We start from the raw sequence: 11,592 nt of genomic DNA on the forward strand, positions 1-11,592 counted from the left end.
TTGCCTTCAGGCAAGCACTTGTTCAAGCAGCAAGTTCAAGTGCATTAAAAGTCCTGAGCTTATCATTTTGAAAAGCCTTTCCCAAAGTGCTTGTATTGCATTTCTCCTGAGCTGCTGTTATGATGAGGAAAAGCAATACACAGTTTTTTTCCTCATCTAAAAACCAGGGAGATCTGCTGAAGCTGTATGTTTCCATGGGCTGAATTTATATTCCCTGTTAGGTAACAGCAGCTGCCTAAACTGTAGAGCTCATGGGGCTACTTGTGGAAAGAAAGAAAGAAAATAGGGCTACCATGCTTCACTGGTTAGCTTGGAGCTACAGCTGTGCCAGCATGACTTTACAAATTGTGACTACAGGAAAGATTTCACTGTTTCAGTAAAGGGTGTGCTGCAGGACACCCTGCAAGGCTTGGGTTCAGAGATTCTCGTCACGCTTTTTGGTGCACAATTGAGGTAGTCCCAGAGCAATGCGGTATCTTCTAGATGCCACCTTGTGAATACTTTGTATTTCTATTGAAGAGATTATTTTGGAGATAAAGTTGGCAAAAAGTACCTGTGTACCCTTTGAAAATGCTTCTGAAAATACAGTATCTCAGTCCCTTTCCTAGGTGGTCAGTATATTTTTGTCATTTTCTCCCACTCTTCTTTTGGACCCCTTCACCAAGAATTGTTAACCAGAGGCTTCCGTAAAATCATGCAGTTTGATGATTTGTACCCATTAATGATCTGTCTATACACATGTGTTAATATCAGCTTGTATTGCTTTGTATACACTCAGTGAATTAATTGATTTTGCTGAGGTATAAGAAAATACTTTTGGAAGGTAGAATAATGTCATTTTTTAAATATAAATATACTTAGCTTAGGAAGAAAGAGAATAGCCAGGAAATTGTCCAGTGGAACTGTAATCTCCTCTTAGTAGTAATACTGAATAGGTCGTAGTAACTAGCAATAAAAAAAAAAAAAAAACACTAAGAAGCCTTGACATGCCCTCAGAAGCAATACAGGCTATAAAAAATGCACAGACTAAAATCACTGTGGCCTCAGGAAGTATAATTCCATCTGATTCCTTTCTGACACCTCAGTCTTGGGGCTATCTGGTCGGTTTAGCCCCTGACCTAGGTCAGAAGCAGCTCACGGACCCCCCTGGCTTACCCTGAGAGCAGCCAGCCTCGCGGCGCTGATCCTCAAGACTGAGCACCCTTGACCTTCCAGCCCTGGGTGCCACCACACTCATCCCAGAACCATCCCGAGTGTTAGCCCCCTACACGGGGTTTGCTGTAAGTCCACCTATTAAAACCACTTCTGCATTATCCAGCTGGGCAGATCACTTCATTATGGTTTAATGGTCTGCATCACCTGGATCGGATGCTTTCCCTGCAAAATGCTGTTTCCCCGTGGTAGAGCTCCTGCTGTGTCCAGTAATTCAAGCCTCAACATTTCTCAAGCTTTCTTTCTCCTTACCTGAAAACTGCAACTTTGTTGGAGGGCAACTTATGCCACTGAAAGCTTCAGTTATTAAAAGAAAAAAATTATATACTCAAGTATTTGCAAAATAGCCCATCCAGTGTTTTGCAAGTACAGTAAACACTTCTTAGTGGAGCTCAGCAACCTTTTTTTGATATCTGAATTTCTGGTTTTGAGTGACACTCTGCTATGAAGATGAGATCATTCATTGATAAAGTTAGACCGTTTTTCTTTTTTTCTTTTTTTTTCTCTTTTGTTTTACATAAAGAAAAGGGACTAAACTGCAGAAAAAGGTTCTGTAATTTCTTGTTCTTGAAAGGATCCTCTCACAGTCCACATACAGGAGGGAGCAGGTTATACATTTCTGTCACCTATGCCGCATTGTGATGCACACCCCTGCAAGAGCCATCCTCCAGCCAAGGAGCTCTGGAGTAGACTGGGTTTGTGCTCGGGTGGGTTTTGTGAGCTCCATGGTGTTCCTCAGACAGAAGAATCAAAGCAGAGGGGTGGTATTTGAACTCTATGTCTCAAGTGTGGTAGGGAATTAGGTCATTTTCTCCCTCCCTGGACCATCACAGAGCAGACAGACCGGCCCAAAGCATCTGGTCCATGATGTCTCATTTTTCAAGCTTATTAAAATAATTTCTATTTACCCTTGTTTCCTCAAAGTAACAAAAGTGAAGTCATTCTGTAACACCCACAAGAAAAACAGTTTTGTTTTTTTTTATTTGAATTTCTCTATGACCTAGATATGGAGAGAGATTATGGCAGGGGTGAGGGGGAGAATAGATTAAAGAGAAATCCTTAAGACTTCCAGTATTACATGGAAGCATGTAAATTTAACATCTGCAGGATAAGATTTGTGCATGACCCATTCCAGTTAATTCTCTCAGATCAAATGCTCTGAAATATTTGCAGTAACTTTTTATGCTTTAGCAGTGTGTGTTTTATTTGGCCTGCATATTTACTCAAGCAATAATCTCCAGAATGAGATAAGCTTTGTTTGATCCCTTTCTTACTCTCTGATTCTCACCTACATGTCTCTTGCAATCATTATGCCGTAGTCATCTGGAAAAAAAAAGTATTTAACTTACCTGTTCGTTGCTAAACAGAACAATTCTATTTGTGTGCTACAGCAGCAGTCACCTATTCCTTACTCCCCTGATGAATCAGCATCTTTTAATCCTTATGTGCTCCAAAGGACGAGAACACTCATGGGAGCTGATAAAGGTAGGTAGAGTCATTTATATCATGAAAAAAAAAAAATTCTGCTGGAGGTTTCTGGTCCACCTGTATTTCTTTGTTTTCTGGCATATATTTCATGCCATTTCATGTATTGGTATAGCTGGTATCATAACTAAAGCCTGGTAGCAGAGTTTGCCAGGTGTCAGCATCTGTAGCGAAAGTGATTTATCAGAAATCCCTTTTTCCCTGTTGAAGTGGAAGACTTTTATCTCCTTGACACTAAAAGCTACATCCTCCCTGTTGGTAAAAAAGAATTGTGCCCCACTGAATGCACAGTGCCAAGCCGGTACCTAGGCTCTCTGTAAAACACAACGAAAAGATGAGTGCCTAAAAATGAAGTACACCTGGGACAGCGTTCTGAATAAAGAATTGCCTGAGGTAACAAATAGGAAATACTAAGGGAAAGGTGACCTCTTAAACCCTCCTTCTGCCAAGGACCCATGCACCTAATGCAGCTACTCCACATAACATAGGAAGAGGTGTCTTCTGCTTTCCCTTTTATCCAGTTGCTCCATAGTTATAGCACTTCTTCAGGTGGAGGTCACTCTTTTGGGGGATGTTTTAAAGTGCTTGTAGCTGGACTGCATGTGGGTTCTTGGTAATACCCTCAATAAAGCAAACCCAAAGATGTGACTGATGATCTTGAGCATGGAAAGAGTGAATATAGTACCTGTGGCAGCAGAATATTCTCATAATCTGTAATTTGTTCATTGCTTGAGCTGCAGCTGATCAGAGAGAGGCCTTACCCATGGACACGGAGGTCTACGAAAGTCCATATGCTGATCCAGATGAAATGAGACCAAAAAATGTCACTCTTGACAGGAATTTGTTAACCCTGGAGGATGGGGAACTTGGCTCTGGCAACTTTGGTACTGTAAAGAAAGGGTTCTATAAGATGAAAAAGTAAGTGTTCCCTTCTGTTTTTATGGAGTCTGATGTACAAAAGCTTTAGCCTGTATTTTTTGGAGCGGAAATAATGTTTGCCTGTCATTGGGTGTGACAGACTGTACCTACAGGAATTTGGGCTAAAATTCATCAGCTTCTGTTCCCTTATGTACTCATTTTTCTTTTGAATTGAGGAACCTCTTTGCTTATGGCAGAGTCGCCTCCCAGCCATTATTTTTGTCTGTAAATTGGGGAAATGCCCCTTACAGCTATTTACTCTCCTGGCAGGGATGGTGTAGCGGGGAGCCCTCTGCCTTCCTCCGTAATTTGTATGGGCAGTCATGCCACTCGGCATTTCCAGTCTATACAGCCTCTCTATGAGAAACAGCTATGGACAGTTTACTTGCAGCTAAGGGATTTTTTCCTTGAGTAACTACAATAAATACCTGTTTCTTGAGGCTGGAATGTCAGTTTTCAAGAAGACAGAACATGTTGTGGCCTGTCTTACTGAAAAATTGCTGTCAGAACGGACCCTGTTTATACTGGCAGAAATGGGAGCACCTGACAATTTGTGCATTTGCATAATCAAACACTATCAGTATGTTGTCTAAGTGCCTGGACTGATTACGTATTAACCACAGGCTTTCAGAGCCAGGAAGGATTTTTCTTTTTCCTGTCAAGACTGAGGGGATTTGAGTGGTCCTGGTGCGGGCTGGTGTATTTGCTAACCTTGTTTCACACTGGTAGTTCACAGTTGAGCTCTGTCAGTCTCATCAGCGACTTTTTTGCACAGTTGCATGAGCAGGTTACAGCAGCAGGCTCAGTTGCCCAGTAGGTCAGAGCACTGCCTTGGGATCATGCAATGCTGCATTTTCTAGTCTCACCCCCAAAACTCTCCAGTGCTTAGCAAGGCCCTTATGGCTTTTCTTCTGGGGATGCTTTCAACAGTCAGACACTTTTTAGGGAGCCTTTCCACTATTCCTGGTCTTTTTATTAGTTGAGAATAGCCAGTTGAGAATAGAAAAGGGCAAGAAAATTTTGGCTGATACATTTGGGTTCAGGCTTGTTAAGACCTTAATGACTGCTTATATTCCTGTGAGGTTCCTCCCATTCTATCCCTTTTGCTTAGCTGTCTTCTGAGCATTTGGTAGAGAGAGATTCCTGTTACAGTTGTGGGGTTTTTTTCCCCCCTCTGAATGTTCAATTCTGTCTTTTCTCATCATTTGTACTATGTGCACAGAAACACCAGTTGGAGATTGTGTGCCTCTGCATGCAGATTTTTCTGCAACTAATCCCAAAACTGGATTCTCCTTTGTAGGGGTGCCAAGCCAGTGGCTGTAAAAATTCTTAAGAATGAGAGTAATGATCCAGCCATAAAGGATGAACTACTGAGAGAAGCCAATGTAATGCAGCAGCTGGATAACCCATATATTGTCCGAATGATAGGCATATGTGAAGCTGAGGCCTGGATGTTAGTAATGGAAATGGCTGAACTTGGGCCCTTGAACAAATTTTTGCAAAAAAATAGGTATGTAAGCTTCGATTTCATTTTTTAGGGTTTATCTAAAGGGAAAAAAGGTGACAGGTCCCTTTTTTTTGTCTTAAGTGCAATTTTAAATTGTAATGCTGTTATTGTAACAATTAATTACAATATTTACTCTGACCTGGGGTATGATTATCTTACACATGTCTCCCAACTATCAAATATTTCTGGTAAAACAGAGCATTCTGAATAGATGAAAAACTTCCAGATGTCTTTCAATTGCTCATTTGCTGATATGATCACACCTTTTCTTGCTCAGGACATTCTTCTGCTGGCAGTCCTAATTAAAACTTAGCTAAACAGAAATGGACCAGGTTGCTGTTATGATGTGGGGAAGGTCATAGTGCAGATTTGTATTGTAGCTCCATGAAAAACCATGAAAATGAACTACTGACCTCTTAAAAGATTCAATTATGATTTTCAGACATGTCACAGAAAAGAATATAACAGAGCTGGTACATCAGGTTTCCATGGGGATGAAATACCTGGAGGAGAATAACTTTGTACACAGGGATCTGGCTGCAAGAAATGTACTATTAGTCACCCAACATTACGCCAAAATCAGTGACTTTGGACTTTCTAAAGCTCTTAGTGCTGATGAAAATTATTACAAGGTAAGGTTGGCGCAGGATATCAAATCTGAATAGCAGTATAGCTTAACAAGATTATTTTCAATTGAAGTGCTGCTGTTTTTAAAAGTTGAAAATTAGGAACAGTATAATAGATATATCATCTATTATTTTTTAGCCTGCTAGTAGCTCACTGAAACAGATTTTCAAAACGCATCATCAACATAAAGAGATGGGTAGGAGGAAAAGGCCAGTTCCTTCTTTATTTATTTACTTTTTGATGAACGTGTAATTAGAAGGTTGAAATTTACTGTGGGAATTGGGTACTTTCTCATATAAAAGGAGGAAAATGTCTTTGTTTCGGGTAGGAACTTTTCAGCACATATGTTTTTCACCATCTTCAAGCAAAATTTAAGCCAGCACACTGTATTATTGACTAACAGAACTATATTTTGGGATGTGCTGAAAACGTACAGTTGGTAAATAATCACTTGAGCTGTGCAGAGTTTTTGGACCTCCCTGCAGCTAAAGGGACTGAAATAACTGTCACATTTAATACAGTAAAACCATCCTTGGGAGACACAGGCTGTCATCATGTCTGCATCTTTTATTCTGATATAGTGCTGCTGCAGTTCAGATTATTCCTTCCTTCTGCCTTTTCCCCTCCATCAGCCCTTTAAAGCCAATAAGCCAAACCATGAAATGGAGCAGAGAGGGAACAAGCAAATACTCCCTTCTGATGGCCTTCCTATGGGAACAGTAACTGCTGCCAGAAAAACAGTAACATCTCAAATCACTGCACCTAGCCGAACCAGAGCCACTTGTCTGAGGGCTGAGATTTGGTGTTAAAGGCCTGTTCCCTTTACAAGGCCACAAAATGCTGTGGGACTGCTTCACTAGGTCTAGCACTGCACTGTGATGCCTCCACGCTTGTGTCATCGTAATAGAGTGTGACGGCAGAATTTAATCAAATTGCCGTTCGCCACAAGGCAGTCACTGCACTTTGAAACGAAGCATCAACTTCAAGTAAATATGAGCCTCAGCATAGCTGCGTATCTGTCTCTTACCCTCTTGTGGAGAGTCTAGGTGAAAAATCTTACTTTTAAAGAGCAACTTACAATTGAATGCCACTACAAGCATAACTCCAGATCATTCAGTTAAGCTTTGCTTTGCCATAGCATTCATTTCACTGCTTTATTTGGAAAGTGGAAGATCATGAACAGTTTAGTAACAGTTTTGAGGATGCTTCTACATGTTATCCCTTAATGCCAACTATGTCAGACAGAAATGTTATGGTACTTAGTGCAAATGTGTGCAGGCATTTTGACTCCTTTCTGTTACGTTCCTAAGTTAACTTGGTCTATATGAATTCTGATGTTGTTTACTACTTACTGCTGTGTCTCTAGCCTGTTTTTTTTTTTTTCCTTTTCTATTATGGCTTACTTTAGGCACAAAGTCATGGAAAATGGCCAGTCAAGTGGTATGCTCCAGAATGCATGAATTTCTACAAATTTTCTAGCAAAAGTGATGTCTGGAGCTTTGGGGTTTTAATGTGGGAAGCTTTTTCTTATGGACAAAAGCCATATAAGGTGAGTAGCTCTAGCTATTCAGTTATTTTTTCTGTCAAAATTCAGAACATATTTGAACTTACCCTGCCTAGAAGGGTTGTCACAGGTCAAAGCAGGCCTTAGCTACCCATCTGTGGCAACGAATGAGTCAAAGGATAGCCCCAAAATTGGCTCTGGGCCTCTGTTTGTCTTATGCTGGCACATATGCTGTAATCATTTCTAACTCGGACAACTGTTCTGATCACCCTACTCCAGGGAATGAAAGGTGGCGAAGTTGCACAGATGATTGAAAGAGGAGAACGAATGGAGTGTCCTGAAGTCTGTCCAACTGAAGTCTACGATTTAATGAAATTGTGTTGGACGTATAAGTGAGTATAATGTGATATTCTCTCTTGTAATGGCATTTTATTTTAATCTATTTAATAGCCAGAAAGGAAACAAGAAAAATATTTCATAACATATCCATTCAGCTGGTGTTTAGCTTACAAATAACCTCCAAACTAAGGAGTCAGTTGCACTTTCAAATGAAAATGATTTGAGGTAATTATGGTGTACACAAGAAGCTGATTTTGCACATCTGATCAAGTTTTTGCTGGAACGCTTAAATACAAAAAACAGGGTATCGTCAAAAACAGTAATTCCTGAGAAATATCAGTCTGATGTATTTGGAAAAGAAGGTTTGAAATGAACCAAACATTTTTTTTTGTTTGGAATTGTATTTTGTTTCTTTTTCCTTTCCAAAGCCTTTTCCTTATTGAAATTATAAAGTCATATTATTCCAAAATGTTCCTTCCATTCCTCAGTTCTTAATCATTTTGACCTTCTGTTTTCATCTCTTGTTTCAAAATATCCTCAACTTGGATTCCATCTTTTCAAATCTTACTTAGCACTTAAGAAGCTTTTTTTTCAGTTCAATAACTTTCCAAAAGTTAGTTATAAAAAATAGAGCAGAAAAAGATGAACTAAAACCTATCAGATATTCTTTTCTAATTGGTATATTGAAAAAAGCAGGAAAAAAATTGGTTTATAATTTATCATTTTGAACTAGTCTGTCTAAGTCACTTTTTACCTGTAGGAGAGTTTCCACATAGCACCCAAATCCCACTGTGACATGACTTACTCTTCCAGCTCAGAGGATATGTGTGTCAAACAAAGGTCTTTGGATTCCACTTCAGGAACTGTAGTACTTCGCTTTTAGATACCTTGCTTCTTTATTAGTTTATTGTACCCAGTACTCGAGAAAGAACATGGAGCCATAAAACAATTTCTGCCTTTCTGTTTGACTCAAAGAATGATGTAACAGTTGTAGAGTGAATCAGGATCACTTTTATTAGGCTCAATTAGGAAGTCTTAAATAACGGCATTTAATAACTATATCATAAAAGAATGTTGCTGTCTATTTATTTGTATTAAAATATCCTTGACAGAGGAAATAAAAACGAAAAAAAAGAAAATGCAATAAGACTGCTCAAATCAGGCAGTATTAACTATGTCAATATGTGACATACTTTTGCCAGGACTTGTTCTCAATTTACTCATATTCTTCCAAATCATCAAAGATCTGCAGACACAGAGGAAAGCATGATATTATGGCCATACATCAAAAGACTTCTCTTAATGGTGCTAAGCCACTCTGTATGATTGTAGTACCTATTTTAAAGCAGACATTACACTGTAAATATTCTCTTCTTTAGATTATTAATGAAGGAAATGAGGTAGAAAATAAAAGGGAGCTGATTTAGCATTTCTTTCACGTAGTACATTCACAGACCATAATACACAAAGTAACAGGCATGCAGATAAGTCCACTGACTGGGTGCTCTGTAGTGACCTTTGCCATTTGGTATTCATTTTGCCGCAACATTTTGGTAGCCTTAAGTGTGTTGTGAGCAGCTTTGTGTGAGCCATGACTGAGGTGAAGTCTGAGGTGTTACAAGGCCCACAAGCCTTTTACAGCGTTCTCCTTCCCATGCAGTGATATTTGCCTTCTTTTCATAGCATTGATGACCGACCAGGATTTGTTGCAGTCGAGCTGAGATTACGTAACTACTATTACGACATTTCCCACTAACAGCACGCAGAACAGCAGCTTCCTCTGTCTTCAGCGAGCACCTTCTGAGAAGCTACGGCCATCCATGTGTTCAGTTTCCAAAACCGAGTGACTTTGTTTTTTGTACTGCCACTTTCGCCCTGTAAAGCTCCAAGCTAAGCCCTGTGTGTGGAATTGCCTTCACTTGCTTTCTGCGCAATATGAAGCCCCCAAACAGGGTGTCAAAAGTGGAGGGGCCACAAAGCGTGCAGAAAGGACAGCAGCACAGATGCTTAGACTTCTGCTACGTTCCATTTTATTTTATTTACATCTTGTTGACATATTTTGCTGTGGTGTAAAACCTATTTAATGTCTTTCAGCTCCCGTCCTCTCTTGTATTTGAATGCAGATTGGGATTTAGAGTCTTGTTATTAATTTTCTTAGCCCTCAAATACATTGAGTCGTTCCAGCCTTCCCCCTCCCCATGGAGGAATATCATAAACATTTCTCACTGTGTAAGAAATTCACTGTGAAAGTCTGTCAGTCACTTTGACTGACAGCATGTTTGATTTTTAGTCCCAAGTCCCTTTAAAAGCAGATCCTATTCAGTAGTAACATAAGCCTAAAGCAACTGGGAGATGTGAATTTCTGACATTTGGAAAGAGAAAAGGGATCATCAGCTCCTTTAAATGATACCAACTTCTCTCCTTCCTCATGTCACGTGGAAGCCCAGCTGTCCCCCAGGGCAGTATTTTCTTCCTGGTGAAACCTAGGAATTCAGGGATGTGTTCTTGTCTGGGGGCAAGACATAGCAGCACCTAAGGAAATGATTTGGGGTTTTAAAGTCCATAAAGTCCATGACCGTGTTTACTAAAAATCCATCTGTATGTTGAAAGGTAAAGAGCAGCACCTTTCTCTCTCTGTCCTGTTTCAGCTCTCTCCAGAGATCTTTTCCATGCATCCCTTTGGGGTATACCAAAGCTCCTTGTGCAGCAAGGTGAGCTGCACACACTTTTTTAAATCTTTCTTTGAAAGCATTTGAGATTCACCACAGCTCATCATCTCTAAAGCTAAATTTCACCCCTAGCTCAAGCATTTTTAAACTGGCTTATGTTTACTTTTGTCCTCTCCTAAATGTGTTTGCCTGTTAATAATCCTTCATCTCGCATTAGACTGCAAACCCCATAGGAAAAGGTCTTTGTCTTACTCCTTTTTTTGTAATGCACCATGCAGTGTCCCCGGTACTGTATAAGTGTGGCAATAATAACAACAAATAATGTAGTCAACCTCTGTTCCCATTTGTACCTTTATGCTTTCTTTGTCCTGTCTCATTTTAAATATTCTAAACGTTAAAATTTCTATCACTTGTTTCCCGCAAACAGTCACTTTATTGGCGTTTACGTATATCTCAGGAATCTACGCACGTTGCATCTACTGGATATAGGCTTCAGATGAATATGAAAAATAAGATTTAGAGATAGATATATTTATTGTATACAGCTACTTAAAGTATCTGTGTTTAATTGTGGTATTATCAGGGTATTCTTAGAGATGCAGTGGTATTTTTCTCTCTAGAGAAAGAAATTGAAGAAACTCTGCTGGCGATTAGAGTGCAAAAGTGTTAATTTGCATTCTATGATAAAACAAACAAATATAAACAAATATAGGATTCAATGTAAAATAATTTGTCTCTCTTTAATAATTTTAGGGTCTGCTCTTCCAAAAATACCTGGTAATTTTTGGTAGTTTAATTTTTGAGTGTCCAGTGCAAGACACTTCAGAAAGCATTTGCTACTGAGATACTCAGTAAAATGAACCATGTTTCAGATGTGACCTCACCCAAATGTGATTTATAATGAAGGTGATTGATTGATATTTTGGTTTGTTTTTTTTTTTTTTAAGAAACATTTTTCTACAGGAAGAGGTGTCTAGAAGTTGCCTATAGTTGTACATATGTGATTTTTAGCATTATCCCTTTTGCAGAGAAACTGTCAGCTCTATGTGTACCGTCAGTGCATGCATGGGGAAACCAATCATAAATTAGTTGCACAAATCCCCGCCAGCCAGCAAGTGACAGCACTCAATTTCCCTGTGATAATAATATGTCTTAAAGTGTTACTAATGCAGCAAAACTGGAGGAATATTTCTTCCCCTTCCTTCTGAGTGAATGTCCTGATTTGGTGTTACTTGACTATTTTTAACTTCACTATACTGTAATAAAAGTTTACAATTCACAGGATATGAAGTATTGTGAAATAACTGGATTCGATTTTTAAGCCGCGATTA

The 11,592-nt window shown here is 39.3% G+C and overlaps 1 protein-coding gene across 3 annotated transcripts in view; it reads left to right on the forward strand.

The window, feature by feature from the left end:
* The window catches only part of SYK (spleen associated tyrosine kinase), a 33,783-nt gene extending 22,191 nt beyond the window's left edge, over positions 1 to 11,592 (forward strand). For all 3 annotated transcript variants that reach the window (XM_067316074.1, XM_067316075.1, XM_067316076.1), the window contains 7 exons: positions 2,604 to 2,697; positions 3,438 to 3,615; positions 4,916 to 5,125; positions 5,565 to 5,754; positions 7,158 to 7,298; positions 7,533 to 7,645; positions 9,276 to 11,592. In XM_067316074.1, the coding sequence (XP_067172175.1) occupies positions 2,604 to 2,697; positions 3,438 to 3,615; positions 4,916 to 5,125; positions 5,565 to 5,754; positions 7,158 to 7,298; positions 7,533 to 7,645; positions 9,276 to 9,348 (999 nt within the window). In that variant the 3' untranslated portion in view covers positions 9,349 to 11,592. The remainder of the gene's footprint in view (positions 1 to 2,603; positions 2,698 to 3,437; positions 3,616 to 4,915; positions 5,126 to 5,564; positions 5,755 to 7,157; positions 7,299 to 7,532; positions 7,646 to 9,275) is intronic.

Source organism: Apteryx mantelli, chromosome Z (assembly GCF_036417845.1).
Source record: "Apteryx mantelli isolate bAptMan1 chromosome Z, bAptMan1.hap1, whole genome shotgun sequence".
In the NCBI taxonomy this organism is placed as follows: Eukaryota; Metazoa; Chordata; class Aves; order Apterygiformes; family Apterygidae; genus Apteryx; species Apteryx mantelli.